Source organism: Canis lupus, chromosome 7, assembly GCF_011100685.1.
Source record: "Canis lupus familiaris isolate Mischka breed German Shepherd chromosome 7, alternate assembly UU_Cfam_GSD_1.0, whole genome shotgun sequence".
NCBI classification, from domain to species: Eukaryota; Metazoa; Chordata; class Mammalia; order Carnivora; family Canidae; genus Canis; species Canis lupus.
Genome location: NC_049228.1, coordinates 22,894,843 through 22,915,141, shown reverse-complemented (window position 1 = coordinate 22,915,141; position 20,299 = coordinate 22,894,843). Strand labels below are relative to the sequence as shown.

The 20,299-nt window shown below is 41.4% G+C and overlaps 1 protein-coding gene across 1 annotated transcript in view; it reads left to right on the top strand.

Annotated features, from left to right (window-relative positions):
• Positions 1–20,299, top strand: part of PAPPA2 (pappalysin 2) — a 267,023-nt gene that overhangs the window by 17,289 nt on the left and 229,435 nt on the right. Inside the window, 1 exon segment of the mRNA XM_038542421.1 lies at positions 15,753–16,824. Coding sequence (XP_038398349.1) covers positions 15,753–16,824 — 1,072 coding nt within the window.

Below are 20,299 nucleotides of genomic sequence, written 5' to 3'. Positions count from 1 at the left end.
TTAGTCAGCCCCAAGATGCATGTTTAAATTAGAAGCCTGCCCCTCAGCAGGTCATGATGGCTAGCTAATAGACCTCCTCCACAGAAAGAGCTCTGGGTTTGCTGCCTCTTGCTTTGTCCTAGGGGTGGTACCTGTTTAAGAACCCTTGGTTCACTGGGACAGATCTGTGGGACTCATGAGCGTAAACTCACTGGCCACCAAAGCCAGATGATGTGGAGGTGTTCCCTGGCAACAGTGGCAGAAATCGGTACACCAGACTGGGGTATGTGTTTCTTTCTGGGTAACACCAATTACTACAGTCCCATGGGATGAGGGACAAACTCCCCTGGCCTAGAGCCAGGTGATCAAGAGGCATCCCCCTAGGCAGCACCTGCACAAATCAGGACGCCAACACCAGATGTGTATAAAAAACTCCTTCCTGGGAGCTACCAGTGCTTAGGGACACAGCCAAGATAGCACCCACCCATCTGCATCCCTAGAACACGTTCTGGCCAGCTAATATGTGTGTGGTACTTTGGACACCTGCCCCTTGGGTCAGCACTTGAATATCAGCAGGTAAGTCTCCTTCACGTGAAGTCTGGGTGCCATGGGCAGCCTCAGAGCTGGGCACACCAGCTCTTTGTGGGTGGGTTCTCAGATGGCTAGTCTTGTTGGGACACGAACTCTGTTAATTTTCAAAGTTAGATGTTTTGGGGGCTTGTCTCTTAAGTGTGTGTCTTAAAACTTGGGATGCCCAGTGAGAGGTTGGAACCCTTCCCACTCATCAGGAAGAACCTGTGGGGCTTGAGTTCCCTGTTGTGGTTCGCTATGCTGAGGCTGGAGTTCATGGTGTGACTGTGTCCCGGCCTCTCCTACCCGTGTGTAGTCATCACTCAGCCAGACCTTGGGTTTGTAAAAGAAGGAATTGTTCTACAAGTAGCTGTAGACCTAGTGTGTCTGTGGGAGGAAGAGAATTCAGGATCTTCATATGTTGCCATCATGGATGTTTGTTGAGTTTTACCTCCAGCTATTTTATCTTTTAAAATTTTATTTATTATTTACTCATTTGTTTATCTTTCCATTTTACTGTTAATTGACATATAACACGGTGTAGGTTTAAGGTATGTGGCATAATGACTTCACTTACATATTTTCAAAGTGATTACCACAATACGTTTAATTTCCATCACCTCATATAGATACAAAAAAAAAAAAAAGGGAAAAAGAGAATAGTTTTTTTCCTTGTGATGATAACTTTTAAGATTTACTCTTTGTGACTTTCTTTCTTCATTCATTCATTTTTTTTAAAAAAGATTTTATTTATTTATTCATGAACGAGAGAGAGACAGAGACATAGGCAGAGGGAGAAGCAGGCTCCCTGTGGGAAGCCTGCTGTAGGATTCAATCCCAGGTCCCTGGGATCACGACCTGAGCCAAAGGCAGACACTCAACCACTGAGCCACTCAGGTGCCCCGACTTTCAAATATACCACACAGTAGTGTAAACTATAGTCATATTGTACATTATTTTCCCAGTACTTGTTTAGCTTATACATGGAAATTTGTACCTTTTGATCCCTTTCATCCAAATCTCCACCCTCCCCAAAATGTTATTTTTAAAGGCAGAGTAGTTTGGTGTTTTGTTTGGGGGGACTGGACTGTCTTTCTATCATAAATACTGCTCTTGAGGAGGTATAATAATATACCTCTTAATTATTTCCTTATTATGATACCCAGAAATGAAATTACAAGGTTGGAAGAAAAGAATATTTTTGGCCAATGGTTGCCAAATTGTTCTCCAGGATGGTTTATCAATCTTCTCTCAACCCAGCAGTGCATGAGTGTGCATGCTTTTCCACTGTGTCACCAATTCTAGAGACTATCATCGTTCATCTTTACCAACCTGAGAGACAAAAATTTTTACTTTGTCTTAATTTACATCTTTGAGACTGAACATTGAAAATTCTCATTTCTTCTTTTTTGAGTTTTTACACTCATATTTTTATACCCTCCATGCCTCTGTTTCCTATTGTTGTCACCTAATACTATTGTGCCAGTGATATGAAAGCAGAGGGAAGTGACACAAAAGGTCATGAGGTAGATGTGTCTATGGTACCTCTGTGTGTGAGCATGTGTGTGCACATGTGTGTGTGTGTGTGTGTGTGTCTGCAGAAAATGGATGATGGTGGGAGTGGAGATTTATGTATTTAAGTCGCTAGTGGGGTTGCCCGAGTGGCTCAGTGGTTGAGCGCCTACCTTTGGCTCCCTGCATGGAGCCTGCTTCTCCTTCTGCCTGTATCTCTGCCTCTCTCTCTGTCTCTCATGAATAAATAAATAAAATCTTAAAAAAAAAAGTCACTAATGGAACTCTGTTTCTTACCCACTGTCGACAGAGGCCCCTTCTCAAAGACCCAGGTCCTGATCTGCTCTCATTTAGAGGCTTGCTATTCAAAGTGTGGTCTGAAGACCTGTGGTCTGAAGTATTGGCTTCACCTGGAAGATTGGGGGAAACCCAGAATTTCAGGTGCTGCCCGAATCCTACTGAATCAGAATCTGCGTTTACTCAGAGCCCTGGGGGTGCTTATACCCACAGTAGAATCTGAACAGCTCTGTCCCTACTGTGGGCCTTGTAGGGGATCTGTGGGCACTTACAGCCTGAACTCTTAGGCAACACGGCTGATTAAAGGTAAAAGCTGGTGGTGTTTGGATTTAGCTCCCACATCTCCCACCCCTCAATCAGGAACAAAACTAACTCTCAAAGTAGCTAACATTTATTGATGGCCTGTATCATGAATCTTGCTAACTACTTTCTGTGGTTGTCCTGTGTGGGCCATGGTTTCTGAGGTTGTAGTGCCTTTAGATTCTTGTCTCTGCCCACCTCATTCTGTATTTTCCTGCTGTCTCCTCTCCCTTCCAAGCTGTCACATGGACCCTTACCCCTGCCCAAGTGCCTGACAGAAATCCAGGGAAGCCCCTCATCCTGGTTCTGATCATCTTTGTGCATAGTGAGGGTGTGACTAAAAGAAAGAGTGGACTAGGAAGAGAGCTTGAAAAATTTGCTGGGAAGATGCTAGTGAAACGTTCCCAGGAGGACTTTCCCATTCTGTGCTCTAATTTATAGAAGCTTGGACTCCTAGGTAAAAAGCTGAGCCTAATCCTGTCTGGATGGAAAGTTATCTAGAGCAGCTGAAAAATACCTCCCTGGGCCTCTCTTTTTACTTTCTCCTCTTCCTGCTGACATGGCCCAGCTGTCTGCCAGTTTGTGTGGTCTTTGATGGATGGCCTATCTCCTCCTCCTTCTTGGTCCTTTCAGTTCCCCTCATGGCCTCTCTTGGGGGCAGGGTGTTGGGTAAGTAGTTCTGCAGAAGGCAGTAGATAGACGTGTGCAGGGGCCACAGCCATAATATCCTGAGAAAAGACCTTGCCTTGTATCAGATTGATTTATGGTCATGACCTAACCTGGCTCTGTTTTTTTGCTCATTTTTCTCATAAAAACAAGCTTGCACCATACAGCATGTTTTTTTAGTTACCAGAGCTGATGACACCGTGTATGACTCCTTTGTTTTGTTGAATAGAACCTCACCTTCCTGGAAGCTGATGGGCCTTCTTGGAGAAGCAGGACTGTCACTTCCAACTTTTATTCTCCCAGAAGTGCATAAAGGACTCTGCCATGGGGCTTTCCTGGAAGTGACATTTTATGGCCATCTCAGTGCCAAGGACAGTATTTCTGTCTGGACCTTTATCTTATACCACCTTGGCTTGTATTATAGTTAAACGGTCTCTTTGGTGGGGCTCTGCCATGGACAGGGGCTCTCTCCACAATGGGGCTTTGCCCAAGAAAAACTCTCAACAGGTTTTACCACATGTGCTGTAATCCAGCTCTGTAGGAAGGAAGCAGCTTATTATGTGGGGGCTGGGGAAAAGCATGTCTAACATCACAGGAAAGTCTAAGCACTCATGATTATACAGTGAACAGAAGGCTTGGTCCTCCTTGCATCATTCCTCTAGATCAGATGCAATTGCAGGGCTTTGGAGCAGCACCATCTGTCCCCCCGCCCCCAGCCCCCCCAGAGTGGTGAGGAATATGTCTCCTCTGAGTCAAGTCTCATGACTTGGTTTGACTTCTGGAACAGAGTGGATACCATGCAGGAACTAAAATCCCTTCCTCTCTTGACCTTGTGGGAAATTCATAGGTGTCTGAGGTTTTTGTCCTCATGGCGCTCTCATGTTGCTTGATGGAATAAGGAAGGTAGCAGTAGTACCATGCAGCTCAACAAGGACCACTCTGATGAGCACAGTCAGGGAAGGCTTCACAGATAAGATGGGCCTTGGGCTGACTTCAGGACATGCCCACACATGGAAGGCGTTTCAGACAAAGGGAACAGTAGGACATTATCAATGGGGCTAGGATATTGATGATAAAAGTGGTGTGTTGACTGGAGAGCAGGATTTAATTGGGGAGGTGTAAGAGAATGAATCTCTGTGCATTCCCGGCATTGGGCCTACATGGCCTCTCAGACAGGGACTTTTTTTTTTTTCCCATTTATTTCAACACTCTGAAATAAATTCACACAATGTTCCTGAAACACAGGCACTCCTCTGTTTTGGGATGCCCCTTTCCTCCTTTGTCATTACCATAAAATAAGAATGCCAAGGACAGGTTGATTCTTGACAGTTCTCAGAAGATTCTTTTTTTTTTTTTTCTCACTCTATATTGACTTTTATTACTCCCAGTGTGGATGACACTTTCCTCATAATTATGACGCCAGGAGCACTGTTGAAGCATGACTCCCTCTGTCTGGGCTTGTGGTCAGGGACTTCATTCTGTCAAAAAAACCTGACAGAAGATCCTAGCAGGGGAGAGGGAAGATTTCTGGTGAATCCTTCCCCCACAGAGAGTGGGCAGAACAGTTTGACTGGATTGGTTGAGAGGTAGGGGCAGCTCTGACCTGGACCACCCACTCCTCTGTTTTATTACATTTTTTCTAATACAGGGTACCCTCCACCAGTTACATACCTAGGGAGGAAACCAAGAAAAGAAAGTAGAGGTGGAAGCCACTGGCCTGGAAGGGAGTTTTCAGTTGAGTGTTCTTGACATTGGCTTCCCTTCTTCAGCCTTCAGTTGTGGTCCTGGCTTTGGGATGAGAAGCTCTCCCTGTGCCTCAGGGTCCCGCAGAATTAATTACTGAGTTGTACATGTCACAGAAAACCCTGCAGGACCACCTAGAAATTTTTTTTTTGACCACCTAGAAATTTTACCAAATGTTCAGCAAGTCAGCCTATCAGTTGGACAAGATGGACATATTAACCAGCCAGGCAGTCTGTTCTGCTCTCCAAACTATTTCTGGGGGGTGGATGTTAGCTTCCACAGGTTTCAAAGAGTCAGATCCCAGTCATCTTCTAGGAGTGGCCCACATATTTGTTAATGCTACACTCACCATCCTGTATTGCTCTTCTTGTTTCAAAACAATAACTAAACACTTCCTTTTTAGTATTTGAAATATTTTAATGTAGTAGAAAAAGTAATAGCTTTTTGGTGAAACAGACCTGGATTTGATCCCTGTGTCTGGCCCTTACTAGACGTAAGACTATGGATGAATTGCTTAACTTCTATGAGCCTCTATGAGTTTTTGGTCTGTAAATGAGGATAACAAAATCAGCACGTACATTTGTGATGGGGTTGATGGGGGTGGCACATATTCAGTGTCTGGAGCATAGCAGACATTTAATAAAAGGTAGTTTAGATCCCTTTGTTTCTTTTTGTGATGAGCAGTTTTCTGAGTGCAAAGAAAAAAACCCAAGAAGTGGAAAAAAGCAGGGTTATTCCTCTACAGAGGCCTCATTTACAAATGTGATGAGCAGTTTTCTGAGTGCAAAGAAAAAAAACCCAAGAAGTGGAAAAAAACAGGGTTATTCCTCTACAGAGGCCTCATTTACAAATGTACTTATTAAATAGTTGTCTGTAGCTCTTTAGCCATGATGTTTACTACTGTTAGAATCTCTCAGGCAGACTGGATCTCAGTTTGAAGAAGGCTTTTCTCCTTGATGGTAATTGACTCTGTTAGTTCCAAATGCAATGAATAATAATAGAGAACTGGAAGCAAATGATTTTTCTTGAAGATCCATATGAGTATATGGCTCTGTTAAGATACTCAGGGTCTGTAAAATGAGTTTTGGAGTTGGGAGCAGGAACACAATGAATAGGATCTACTCCTTCAATTTACTTCTCTTTTTCTCAAAACTTAGATTAAATACAAGGCAAGGTGTTTGAACAATTTTAAATTTAGTTAGCATTGATACATAATGGAAGCCCAGTTCCAAGCAAGAGCTGGACGAGTGATTCTTAAAATTTTAAGACGACATGGTCCAAATGTTTGGCTTCAGTACCACCACCATTTTTCAAGTTACATCATTCAATCTCATTTTTTCAACCCATAGGCTATCATAGTTCAGTTTAGTGTTGAGTGATTTCATAAATCATATTGATGATTTGGCTCCTCTGTTCCTCTCAAGAATGTGACTTTGATGAGTAAACAATAGTTATGACACATTTGCTTTTATCACATATACATCCAAAGTTGAAAAATCCCAATGTTGCACAAGCTCAGGGTTTCACTGCATATAGTGTGTTGGCTTAGATTGCCCTGGTTTTGTCAGCTTCTACTTTGTTAGACCGAGAAGTCTCTTAAATGGGGGACTTGGTAAATTTTCTTTTAAATCAAAGTCCACCTTGCTCCTACTTGATGGAGTCAAGAAAGCAGGATGGGAGATGCCTGATGGCTCAGTGGTTAAGCTTCTGCCTTTGGCTCAGGTCTTGATCTCCAGGTCCTGGGATCGAGTCCAGCATTGGGCTCCCCACAGGGAGTCTGCTTCTCCTTCTACCTGTGTCTCTGCCTCTCTCTCTGTCTCTCATGAATCAATAAATAAATAATCTTTAAAAAAAAAAAAAGAAAGCAGGACAGAAAGCAGGATGGGTGTTCCTCTTGAGAATGTGTGGATGAGCTTTGCAGGTTGCTCTGTGATCCCATTTTGTGGTTGATGGCTGAGCAGCAGGTCTAGGATGAACGAATTTTATTTAATTGGCATAGTTGGTCATTGGGTGCTTAAAATGGGTAGCCATTTTAAGGCTCAAATCCAAAGTGGAGGCAACATGTACCCTTTACTCTTTTTTTAAAGGCTTAATTATTTTAAAGATAAGTTTTAGATTTATAATAAAATTTAGAGGAAGGTACAGTGATTTCCCATATATCTCCTGCCCCTGCACATGCATAGCCTTTGTCATGATCAGTGTCACTCATCAGAATGGTACATTTATTTTTGACCAAGAGTGAACCTACACTGACACATGATAATTACCAAAGCCTATAGTTTCCTCAAGGGTCACTCTTGGTGTTGTACATTCTGTGGGTTTGGACCAAAGTAAAATGACATGTATCCATCATTATAATATCATACAGATTATTTTCACTGCCCTGAAAATGCTCTGTGCTCACCTGTTCATCTTTTTCTCCTCACTCCTGGCAATCTCTGATCTTTTTATTTTCTTCATAGCTTTGCTTTTCTAGAATGCCATATAGTTGTAACCATACTGTATGTCGACTTTTTAAATTGGCTTCTTTGACTTAGTAGTATACATTTATGTTTCCTCCATGATTTTTCATGGCTAGGTAGCTCATTTCTTTTTAGTGCTGAATAACATCCCATTGTCTAAATATACTACAGTTAATTTATATGCTCACCTACTCAAGGACATCTTGGTTGCTTTCAAAATTTGACAATTATGAATAAAGTTGCTACAAACATCTGTGTGCAGGATGCCTGGGTAGCTCAGTGGTTGAGCATCTGCCTTTGGCTCAGGTCCTGATCCCTGGATCCTGGGATCAAATCCCACATCAGGCTTCCCAGGGGGAGGGGGTGGTTGTGGCAGAGCCTGCTTCTCCTTCTGCCTATGTCTCTGCCTCTCTCTCTGGGTCTCTCATGAATAAATAAAATCTTAAAAAAAAAAAAAAACCTCCAAAACCCAAAAAATCATTTGTGTGCAGGTCCTTGTGTAAACAGAGTTTTCATCCCCTTTGGGTAAATATCCAGGAGTGTGATTGCTTGGTCATATGGTAAGAGTATGTTTAATTTTTCAAGAAACCACCAAACTCTCCTCCAAAGTGGCTGTCCCATTTTGCATTCTCACCAGCTATATTTAAGAGTTTGTTCCATATCTTCACTAACATTTAGTGTTAGTGTTTGGAATTTTGGCCATTCTAATACATGTGTAGTGGTATTCCATTTTAATTTGCATTTCCCAGATGACATATGATGTGGAGTATCTTTTCATATGCCTATTTACCATTTGTATATCTTTGGTGAGTTATCTCTTATGGTCTTTGGCCCATTTTTAAATTGATTGTTTCTTTTCTTACTGTTAAGCTTTAAGAGTTCTTTGGGTATTCCAGATGATAATCCTTTTCCAGATGTGTCTTTTGCAAATATTCGTTCCCAGTCTGTGGCTTTTTTCTAGTTGTCTTGATACTGTTTTAACAGAGCACTGGTTTTTATTTTTAATGAGTCTAACTCATAAATTACATCTTTCATGGATCATCTCTTGGTGTTGTAGCTAAAAAAAGTCATAACCAAACCCAAAGTCATCTAGATTTTCTCCAGTCTTATCATCTAGGATTTTCGTAGTTTTACATCTTGCATTTAGGTCTGTAATCCATTCTGAGTTAATTTTGGTGAGTAGTGTAAGGCCTATGCCTAGCTTTATTGTCTTGTGTGTGGATGTCATTGACCCAGCACCATCTGTTGAAGAGACTGTCTTTGCTCTATTGTATTGCTTTTGCTCCTGGTCAAAGATCAGTTGGCTCTATTTATGCGGGTCTATTTCTGGGCTCTCTGTCCTGTTTCATTGTCTACACTTTCATCAATACCCCACTGTCTTGATTATTGTAGCTTTATGATAAGCCTAACGTGACATTTACTTCTTTTAATTGATAAAAAATCAGCTCACCAGCAAAGCACACACATCCACTAATAGAGGGAGAAGGAGACACTTGGCAGCTTGCGTCTGTTTTCTTTTTCAGTCTTTATCATGATGGAATTGGCTCAGACAGGCTCATCAGAACCAACTGTATACATCTCTTCCCAACTCCATGCTCAGTGTCATTATATTGGTAACTTAAAATTGGCCATTGTGGGAATATTTATACTACAAAAATTGGCACATGCTACAAATCAGGGCTTGTATTTTTTTCTTTTCTTTTCTTTTCTTTTCTTTTCTTTTCTTTTCTTTTCTTTTCTTTTCTTTTCTTTTCTTTTCTTCAGAGGACCAGTTGTTAAATATTTACCAGTATAACATTGGTTTTGTATCTGATTTATTCTTCTTTTTGATGTCTCATCATCAAGCTCCTCCTCAATATAGCTAATGTTTGTTTATCACTTTGTATGAGTTAGGCACTGCACTGAGTTTTTCTTGTATTTAATTCTCTCAACAACCTCAGGAGGTAGGTCTGTGATCTCAGGTTGTGGTTGACGGATGCTGAGGAGAGGACCAGTGAGGGACAGATTTTGTTTTACAGGTACAATTTGCAAATAAGTAAACTGAGGCTCAGTAACGTGATGTAATTTTTCTGAGGTCACATGTCATATTAAGTAGCAGGCTGGAGACTGAAACTTCCACTGGCTCATACTTGGAACCCCCATGCTCTGTGGTTTCCCCAGCATAGAAATTTATCCTGGGCTCTGACTCATGACACTTCAACTCAAGTGTACTGTCTGCAACCAGCCTGACACCCAACCTTTCAGAGTCTCAGTGTCTTCATCTATACAGTGAGACTGGTGATAGTCATCCTGCCTAGTTCTACAGGATGGTTTTATCCTTTAAATGATAGTTATACAAGATTGCTTTGGGAATCCCAAGATTCATATAAATGGGAGATATCTTTCCATGATAAGAATTAAGGGGAAAATATTCACAAAATGAACACCACATCCCCATCTAAAAGATTCAGCTGAATTGGGTTTTTGATATAAGGAATTTTACAGTAAATGTTTCTGGGTGAACTGTCAGGACCTTTGATCCTGGAAATGTTTGAACTTACATCTTGGAGTTCCTTGGCTTTGGGTCTCCCCAACCTTTTCAGACAATTTGGTGATCAAGGTAGCCCTTATTTCATGGGCAGATTTGGATAGAGTCAAAATATTAACAAGATAGATCAGTGCTAGAAACCTGTAAGTTAGTAACTTTAGGGAGAATTTCTGCTATATTATCTCCATGTTTAATAAAGAGGTTCTTTTGCTGCTCACATAGCTATTTATACTTCTCGCTGTCAGCATATCTGATTGTAGCTACTTATTTAAGGCTTATTTTCTGCACTGTACTGAACTCTCCATGATGTCAAATAACCATTTGATCACTAGAAATACCCAGCACAAATACTAAGATTGGCAGCTAGTACTGCTTCATAAATATCTACTGAGTAAGTACGTGGGTGGACTAACTACACGGAACTCTTGTAGTGGCTGTGTATTTCTCGTGCCACAGTTGTCTCCAAGCTTTGGAAAGTTCCTTAATTACAGTTAGATCAAGTGTTCAGGGCAAGGCCAGCCATGGGATGTTTCATGCTGCAGTTCCTCTGTGTGCTCTCGGGATATCAGAGGCATTTGGCAACAGTAGGAGAACCTCCAGCTATTCCTTATTTGGTCCAAGCCCCTTACTGTGTTATGCAAGACCTACTTTGACCTGTTTCCACCCATGATGCCTGCCATCTTGCTGTCCCCACTACTTGGAGTGATCCATAATTCTTTTGCCTGGCCAACTCTTACTCACTTTTTAAGCGTGTTTTTGAGTCTTATCCCCTTAGGAAATTCTCTCCAAATTATATGGGTTGAGATTTGGCTCTGTTTTCACTTACCTATGTATTCCTTGATCTTAAATTCTGATGTATTGAAATTATCTCTTCATGTTTCCACTCACTCCTGAGGGTATAACTCCTCAAGGGCAAAGACTGCTTTTTCTTCCAAAGCTTAAATGAATTTCGGTGTCTGGCATGAATGGGATGTTCAGTAAATGTTTGATGAATCAAAATGACTAATTCCAAGTGAAATTTCGTTTTCCAAAAGGAGCAAGACAGTGAGATGAAATGTGAACCTTTTGTGGTTTAGTAGGGTGAGAGCCCTTCAAATGACCAAGCATGATCCTCTTCCTACCAGCTTGGGCTGAAGGCTGAATATTGGAACTACATCTATGTTTCAGAGAGGCTGCAATTTTAGCATCACTGTATTGGTTTATTCAGTCTCAAGAGAGAAGAGAATCATAGTTTTCTTTTCTTTTTTTTTTTTTTTTAAGATTTATTTGAGAGAGAGAGAGAGAGAATTATCACAAACAGGGGGAGCAAGAGAGGGAGAAACAAGCTCCCCACTTGAGGCCAACATGGGGCTCGATCCCAGCAACCTGGGATCATGACCTGAGCCAAAGGCAGATGCGTAATCGACTGAGCCACCCAGGCACCAGAGAATCATAATTTTCTATCCACACCCACCAGATTGGAGGAAGGGATGATTACTAGTAGAGACTATAAAAGATGCAGGAGTATAGAAATATTTACTTATTCTGTCTTTCGAAATTTTGAAAATCCTCTTAAGGTTGTACTCAAGATTTCATGAAAGATGTTGGGGCTGATGGCAGTGATTATCAAGGAGACATTAGCCACACCATTGCCTCAGTTTCCACTTTCGGAATAATAGATCTTTCAGTGGGGATGGAGGATATTTATTTTCATTTTAGTCGTCTTAAATATTAGTTTTATTACAGATAATAAAAAGCCCCAATTAATTATCATTTCTTAGACAATCAGCCACTTTCTCTAACAGCATCATGTCTGTGTATTATTCAGGCCCATACATCTTTTAACTACATCTCATTTCATTAGTTGGGTGAATTAATGAACAAGTATATATGATGGTTACATAGGTTGTACTAGAATGCCTGATCAGATGTGATTTTTAAACAAATGGTGTGAAGCAATTTCAGATGAGCTTCCCACTTTCATGTCTGATTTAACTTACCACTGATCACAGTCTTTCTAATTCTTCTTCACTGATTGGAAAATACTATGACTCCCAAATTCTGTTAACTGCATTTCCACCCACTGAGCAGTAGTGAAAAGAGTGATTTCTTTTGTAAATATGGTGTATCAGCAGCTCTCAACATGGTTTCACAAGAACCTGTATTGGTGAAAGTTTCACATGCAATTCTGATCCACAGCTAGATGATAACATTGATGTCTTAGTTTGGGCTGCTGTAACAAATATACCATGACTAGGTGGCTTAAACAAAAGCAGTTTTTTTCTCACAGTTCTGGAGGTTGGGAGGTCTAAGACCAAGATGGTGAGAATCCTCTTCCTGGTTTGGAGATGACCCTCTTCTTGTATCATCACATTGGCAGAGAGCAAGAAGGATTAGCTCTCTTTCTTTTCTTCTCCTTCTTTTTTTCTTTTCTTTTCTTTTCTTTTTTTTTTAGATTTTATTTATTTATTCATGAGAGACAGAGAGAGGCAGAGACATAGGCAGAGGGAGAAGCAGGCTCCCTGCAGGGAGCTTGATGTGGGACTCCATCTAGCACCCCAGGATCACAACCTGAGCCAAAGGCAGATGCTCACCTACTGAGCCACACAGGTGCCCCTCTCTTCCTCTTCTTAAAAGGACACTAATCGGGATCCCTGGGGGGTGCAGCGGTTTGGCGCCTGCCTTTGGCCCAGGGCGCGATCCTGGAGACCCGGGATCGAATCCCACGTCGGGCTCCCAGTGCATGGAGCCTACTTCTCCCTCTGCCTATGTCTCTGCCTCTCTCTCTCTCTCTCTCTGTGACTATCATAAAAAAAAAAAAAAAAGGACACTAATCTCATCATGGGGCTCCATCCTCATGACCAATTTCCTCATACAGGCTCCACCTCCAAATATCATCACAATAGGAAATTCATATGTTTCAACATATGAATTCTAGGGAGATACAAATATTCAGTCCACAATAATTGGGTTAGAGAATTCTTTTTTAAATATGTTTTTATTTATTTATTCTTTTGGCATGGAATGAGCGCAGGGCAGTACTTCAAAAACTACTCTCTTTCTATAGATGAACAATGGTAATACAGCAAATAAAATGCAGTTGCCTAAGTACTTCATGAAATTTCTCATATGCTACTTGGACATCTTATTAAATTAGAGAGCAAAGAATAATTACTTTGGTAATCATTTAAAAAGTAATATTTCTATCATACTTGTTACAACTCCCAACTAAAATGACTATATGACTAATAAATTCTTTCTAATGTAATTACTAAAACTTAGTTTAATCAGAACTAGACTAGTATGATAAAATTACATCTCTATGCATTGTCTCAAGAAGTTAGAAATATCTTTTTAGACACACTATCAATAATTTTATAGCTTCCTATGAGATAAATAAGTAGAAACAATTATTTTATTGATATTAATGGGAAGTTCTAAGAACAGTAAGTAAAAGTGTTCAAAATTGCAACTAGATGCCTAGTAGGTAACAAGTTAATTATCTGGTATTTTAGATGTGAAGTGTAATAATTTATACCTCAACTCACATATAGACAGACTCTGACTTATACTGGTTCAATTTCTGATTACTTGACTTTATTATGGTGTGAAAGTGATTCACATTCAGTAGAAATTGTACTTTGAATTCTGAATTTGGATCTTTTCTTGGGCTAGCAGTATATGGTCCAGTATGCTCTCATGATGCTGGGCAGCAGTGATGCAGCTCCAGTGAGCCATATGATCAAAGGGTAGACAATTGATACCCTTCCAACCATTCTATACCCATATAACCATTCTGTGTTTTACTTTCAGGACAGTATTTGATGAGTTACATGAGACATTCAACACATTATGATAAAATAGTCTTTGTGTTAGGTGATTTTGCTCAACTGTAGGCTACTGTAAGTGTTCTGAGGCATATATAGTAGGCTAAGCTAAGCTGTGATGTTCAGTAGGGTAGGTATATTCATTCAATGTATTTTCAACTTATGATAGGTTAATCAGGAGGTAATGCCATCATGAGTCTTAAAAACTAGCAGATATTTACTAGCTGAGAGCTTAATAACTTCATGGTCCTGATATTAAATGCTGTAGTACATTTCTTCATAGGTCAGCAGATGGATAGAATTAAGGCTAGATGTACTTATCACAATAAGTTAACCAAATGAAACTCTGACTCAGGGAATTTACTGTTCATCTCACTAGATTTATCTGCCATTTTGAAAGTCTACCCTATACAAGAATTTGTTAAAGCAGGAGTTTTTATGCTCCCTTATGAGACAGACCTCAGTGTAAGAACGTACCCCCCACCTAAACGAGCAAAATGGAAACATCACCATTGCATTATACCTAGTCCTCACCAGTACTTCAAAGTCTAATTGTTAGAGTTGCTTTTTAAAAAAAAATTTTAAATCATAAGTTACTAATTTATGCTAGAGACTGAAGAAAAAATATTCTGTCATTTATGAAAAAATAATGACTTTTAAAACACTTGCCTGCAATCACAACAGGAGGCCTCATGACTTTTGAGTCCTGACTCTCCATAGAAAACTACTGTTTGGGTGGATTGTCTAGGAACTCAGGGGCATAAATACGATTCTTATATAACAGGCTGGGGAGAGAACAACTTTGATGTTAGCCTCAGATATGTCATTCAAAGGCTAGCAGACGTCTCCCTCATTCATTCATTATTTAAAGCAGTGCTTATTACACATTTCCTCTGTGAATGTAATGCCTCTATGTAATTTACAGGTAAAATCTGCTCCCGAGACTCTATTTATATACTATCAGAAGAGGTGCCAGAGAGTTGGTGGGTTTGTAACTGTAGATGGGTTTCTGGGAACATTCGAGGCCTCCAGATCTCCTTTATGATTCCTGTTTAAACTGTGGTTGTGTTATATCTGACTCCTTTTTCCTGCTGGAAACATATTAATGATCTAGTTATCTATAAGTAGACCCCGTTTGCTTATTCAGTTGGACTTAATAGTGCCCACTGTGCCCACTGAGTAAAGGGGTAAGATAGCATGTGGTGAGGAGCTTCAGCTTCGCTTCTCTGGTAGAGTTTCACTTTTGTACTGTGGTGGGCATCATTGACTATAGAACAACTATTTTTCCAACTGACTTGACTATTTTTTTCATCTAGGACCATGAGGTGCTGCCATTTTGCTTACTCTGGCTGTGGATGGGTATCCTTGCAGTGGAGGGAATAGTGGGCTGGGAAAGATGTCCATTACTGTCTGCTCTGAGGGACTTCCTGTTTCACCAACTCCTGGTTTTCCCCCATAAGAATCATTTCAATATTCAAATGAGGAAAAGGGACTATTTGAGGGACTAGGAGATGACTGTCTTTTCTAAAAACTGATTTCCGCCATTGCTTCTGATGAAGGCGGGGAGAAGACGTGGAACTTTTGTGACAAACTCTAGAGGATGGTTGTCACTTGAACTAGACATCCCCTTTTTAGCTTCCATTTTGATTATTGAAAAATACCAGAGTGAGTTAAATTGGATGGAATCTCAAATCAGATTCCTTTTGGGGATAGATGTTGCCAGAATGGCCCCATATGGGGTACTGGACAGGCAGTTCAGGTGGGGAATCTGTACCACTTATTTTTCCCATTAAAAACCTATATTCCTGCAATTTATATGGGTTTTCTTCTCCCTTTCTCCATCCCCTTTGTATCTGGTATTTCTTCCCTCGATTCTTCCTTCTTTCCCAGGTGTGTTTGATAACTGCTCCCACACTGTCAGTGACAAGGGCTGGGCCCTAGGGATCCGCTCAGGGAAGGACATGGGAAGGCGAGACGCTCGCTTCTTCTTCTCCCTTCGAACCGACCGTGTGAAGAAAGCCACCATTGTGAGTGGCCACAGCCGATACCAACCAGGCACATGGACACACGTGGCAGCCACTTATGATGGACAGCGTATGGCTCTGTATGTGGATGGCACTCGGGTGGCCAGTAGTCTAGAGCAGTCTGGTCCCCTGAACAGCCCCTTCATGGCGTCTTGCCGCTCTTTGCTTCTGGGGGGGGATAGCTCTGAGAATGGCCACTATTTTCGTGGGCACCTGGGCACACTGGTCTTCTGGTCAACTGCCCTTCCACAAAGCCACCTCCAACACAGTCCTCAGCATCCAACTGGAGTGGGAGAATTGAGCACCCTGATCCTGACAGCAAACTTTGAGCCCTTGGAAGCACAGTGGGCCCCCTTTAGAGATGGGGAGTACCCACGGCGAGAGGTTCTGCAGGGCTTTGAGCCCCAGCCTGAAATTCTGTCACCTTTGCAGCCCCCACTCTGTGGGCGGACAGCTTGTGACAATGTGGAACTGATCTCCCACTACAATGGACATCAGCCCCTCCAGGGAGAGAAGGTGATCCGCTACCAAGTGGTGAACATCTGTGACGATGAGGGCCTGAACCCCACCGTGAGCGAGGAGCAGATTGGCCGGCAGCACAAGGCACTGAACCATGCTTTTAGCCGCTACAATATCAGTTGGCAGCTGAGCGTCCACCATGTCCACAACTCCACCCTGCGCCACCGGGTTGTGCTTGTGAACTGTGAGCCCAGCAAGATTGGTAATGACCACTGTGACCCTGAGTGTGAGCACCCACTCACGGGCTATGATGGGGGCGACTGCCGCCTGCATGGCCGGTGCTACTCCTGGAACCGCAGGGACGGGCTCTGCCACGTGGAGTGCAACAACATGCTGAACGACTTTGACGATGGGGACTGTTGCGACCCTGAGGTGGCCGATGTGCGCAAGACCTGCTTCGACCCTGACTCACCCAAGAGGTAAGGGGCTGGGGCTTGGGGTGTCCTGCTTGTAGGATGCATTTCTTGCATCATTTTATGTTTTTGGTTTCTGGAGAGAAAAGAGGGTTCACACAGCCCACAAATAAAATGTTCATGCATCCCACCAGACATTATTGAGCTTTTGTGAAGTACTAGGTGTTAGGTAATTAGGGACACAGGGATGGCGAAGACAAGGGACAGCCCTCACACAATGTGTTTTCTGTGGAGCAGACAACGTGTATGTGGTGTGAAGTTCACCTGAAGATGTGTATGCCAGGTGTTTGAGGCACAGGAAAGCCAAACAGCTTAGTCTGTCAGAGGAAGCCAGGGGTTTCAGAGAGCAGATGAGCTAAACATGAGCAGAAACCAATCAGCACCAATTATACATGAGTGTTCTTCCCATAGTCACAGGTTCCCCACAAAGTAATGCAAATCCATGAAGAGGCCTCATGTGTGTGTAGCCTCTGGTGCAGTTTGGGCAGTTCAGTGGCTTCAGGAACACAAGAGCTTCTACAACTAATTCAATGTCTCCTTAAGGCAACCACAGTCTTCCTTTTCACCCTGTTAGATTCCATTCTGTGCACAGCATCCAGAAAGATCCTTTGTTAAAGGTAAATCGGAACCTGTTCCTCCCTTTCTCACTTTCTCTCTCCCCACTTAGAATAGAAGCCACGTCCCCCAACAGGCTCACCCACTGTGCTGCAAGCTGACCCCTGCCTACTGCCTCAGTTTCTTCCCGCAACCACTCTCACACCCTCACTGCATAGCCATGCTACCTTTCTCCTGTTCCAATGAAGCAGATCAGGCTTGTTCTTGCCCTAGGGCTCTGTAATAACTGTTTCATTTTCTTGGAAACCTCTTTGCCTTGATCTTCTCTTGATGGGTTTTCTCTTGTCATTTCCATATTGACTGAAATGTCACCTCCTGAAGAGGCCTTTCCTGATTTCCCCTAATTTAAGTAAGCTACTCAATCACTATTTTGTCAACTAATTTAAAATTTCTGTTTAACACTCATCCTTTCTAATGTTTTTCTTGTACATTAATTTGTCTTTCTCCTGCCTGAAATGTCATTCCACAAGATCAGGGCCCTTGTTAACCCTTACATACCTAGTGGCTTGAACAGCCCCGAAATATAGTTATTTATCTCATGTTTATTTTAATAAATTAATGGATCTGATGTGTCTTCTGTCATGAGAGAGAAGCCAGTAAGAGAATTTTCATTATGGTCCATGCAGGGGTTGGGAGTGTTAGAGGGAGGTAAGAAAGGAGAGAGGTGGGTGGTAAACTTGTTATTTTGTGTGTGTGGGCAAAGCTTCTTCATCACATAACTGGTACCTTTGTATGAATTATAAAAAGGATCACATCTGAGCTAGGGTGTAGTGTTGGCTGGAGGTGGGAAGCCTGGATCTCAGCTCCCACCCAATGCCTGGATGGGTGCCTTTGTGTTTGTTGGCCACAATTTGTATAGTAATTCATGGTAACCCTGTGTGCGGGCAGTCATTTAACACTAATTAATAGGTCGGCTTGTAGTTCAGGCATATGATGTCAAAGACTAAGTGTAAAATTTGGATTCAGGACACAGTTGAATTTTGGAGTCCTGGCTACTTAACTAGCTAGATAAACTGGGCAAGTCACTTTCTAAAATTCAGATGTCCTTTCTGTCAGAAGAGAGTCATTGCAGTAATACTTTGCGTTACTCATATCTGGGGTGTGTGTGTGTGTGTGTGTGTGTGTGTGTGTGTGTGTGAATCAGATGAAATAAGGGATAGAAAAGTGCTTGGGGACTGAAGTTCTCAATGTAAAAAAATTGTCCTAAACTAACATTAGTTATCATTGTCATTATTAGATCTGACAGATGGGAAGCCTTTGTTTATATAATAGTAATAAGGGGAATTGATCACATTCCCAGAAATATTCACACAAGGAAGATTCTGTTTGGGTTTGGTTTTTAGATTTTGATAACCTTAAGCAGAAGCTAAACCTCACTAACAGCAGTGGTTGCCAACTCTCTGGGGAGACAGGGAGATCCCAGTGGTTCTTATTTTTCTCCTCAGTGATTATAGCAACTCACTGCCATGATGGAGAGAGCGATCACTCCAGGTACCTAGGTGTCATTCCTCTTAGAGTGGCCCTTTATGTCTCTAAATACCTACAGCTTCTACCCTTAACTAGGTGTTTATAATTTATTCCTTTTACTGCTGCAGAATTGCCATGGCAACTCACTCCTTTCTACCACTGGATTCAGATGTGTTTCAAACTTCATTACCCCAACATGCAGCATTCACTTTGTAGAATAAAAGTGAACTATTTATGCTTTTTTTAAATAATTAAAAATGTTTACATCAAAGTCATAAATGCTCATGGTTACAAATATCAAACTGGGCCAAAAGAAATCAGGAAGAATGGTAGTCCCCAGTCTAACTTTTCCTATTTTGTCTACCCTCTTGCCTTGCCTCCCATATTTGATTATTTTACCTGTCTCTTTTGGCAATTATTGCCATATCTTCAAACATTATATTTATATTACTTAATTAATTGATTTTAAACACTATGTGTTGTCTTGCTCTTGTGATAAAGAGAATTTAACTTTTATGTTGTCTCCCTCTTCTCAAGCTCCATCTTTCCAATATAGTTATTTGACTATTTTAGTTAATTTATTTTAGTTAAATCAGCTATATATATTTACATCATGGCTATGTTTCTTTTTCCCTGCAGAACAAATTATGATTCTATTATTATATTTCCTTTCTGATGTAGCTTCCTTCCATCCCCTACCTTACTCTTTGAGTTTCCCCTCCCTCCTTTCCTTATCCTTCCATTATTTTTAATATCCTCAATTGTTTTTATCTTATGAGCTAATTTGTGGAATGTCTCTCTCTCTCTTTTTTTTCATTCTCTGGAGAGCTTCCTTCTACTCCATTCTATTTTTCTCTCCTCTTCCAACCTTTTGTTTTTGCCCCCAGAGAGAATGACCATGTTCATGCATGTGTGTGTGTGTGGGGGGGGGGTTGGCAGAGGCAGGGGGAGAGGGAGAGAATCTTAAGCAAGCTCCATGCTTAGCAGGAGCCTGATGTGGGGCTTGATCTCACAACCCTGAGATCATGACCTCAGCTGAAATCAAGAGTCAACACTTAACTGACTAAGCCACCCAGGCACCCCTCCTCTTCCAATTTTGACCAGTTACCTAGGTCTGCTGCACAGTTGTCCTCCCAGAAATTCTTACTGCTTTTTGGATTGGAGCTACTGTGTCCCAAATTGCATGATTCTCTGTTTTGTTTGTTTGTTTGTTTGTTTTTCTTTTTGTTTTGTTTTGTTTTTCTTGCCTTACCTTACTGGACATTTATTTACAATCTTATTTTACTGGAAGATATCCTTAAGTAACTTTCTAAGAATGTGGTAGGTAACTTTTTCTGAAAAACATTTCTTGAAATGTTTTTGTTTTGCCTTTACACAAAGTTGATAATTTGTTGTGGTG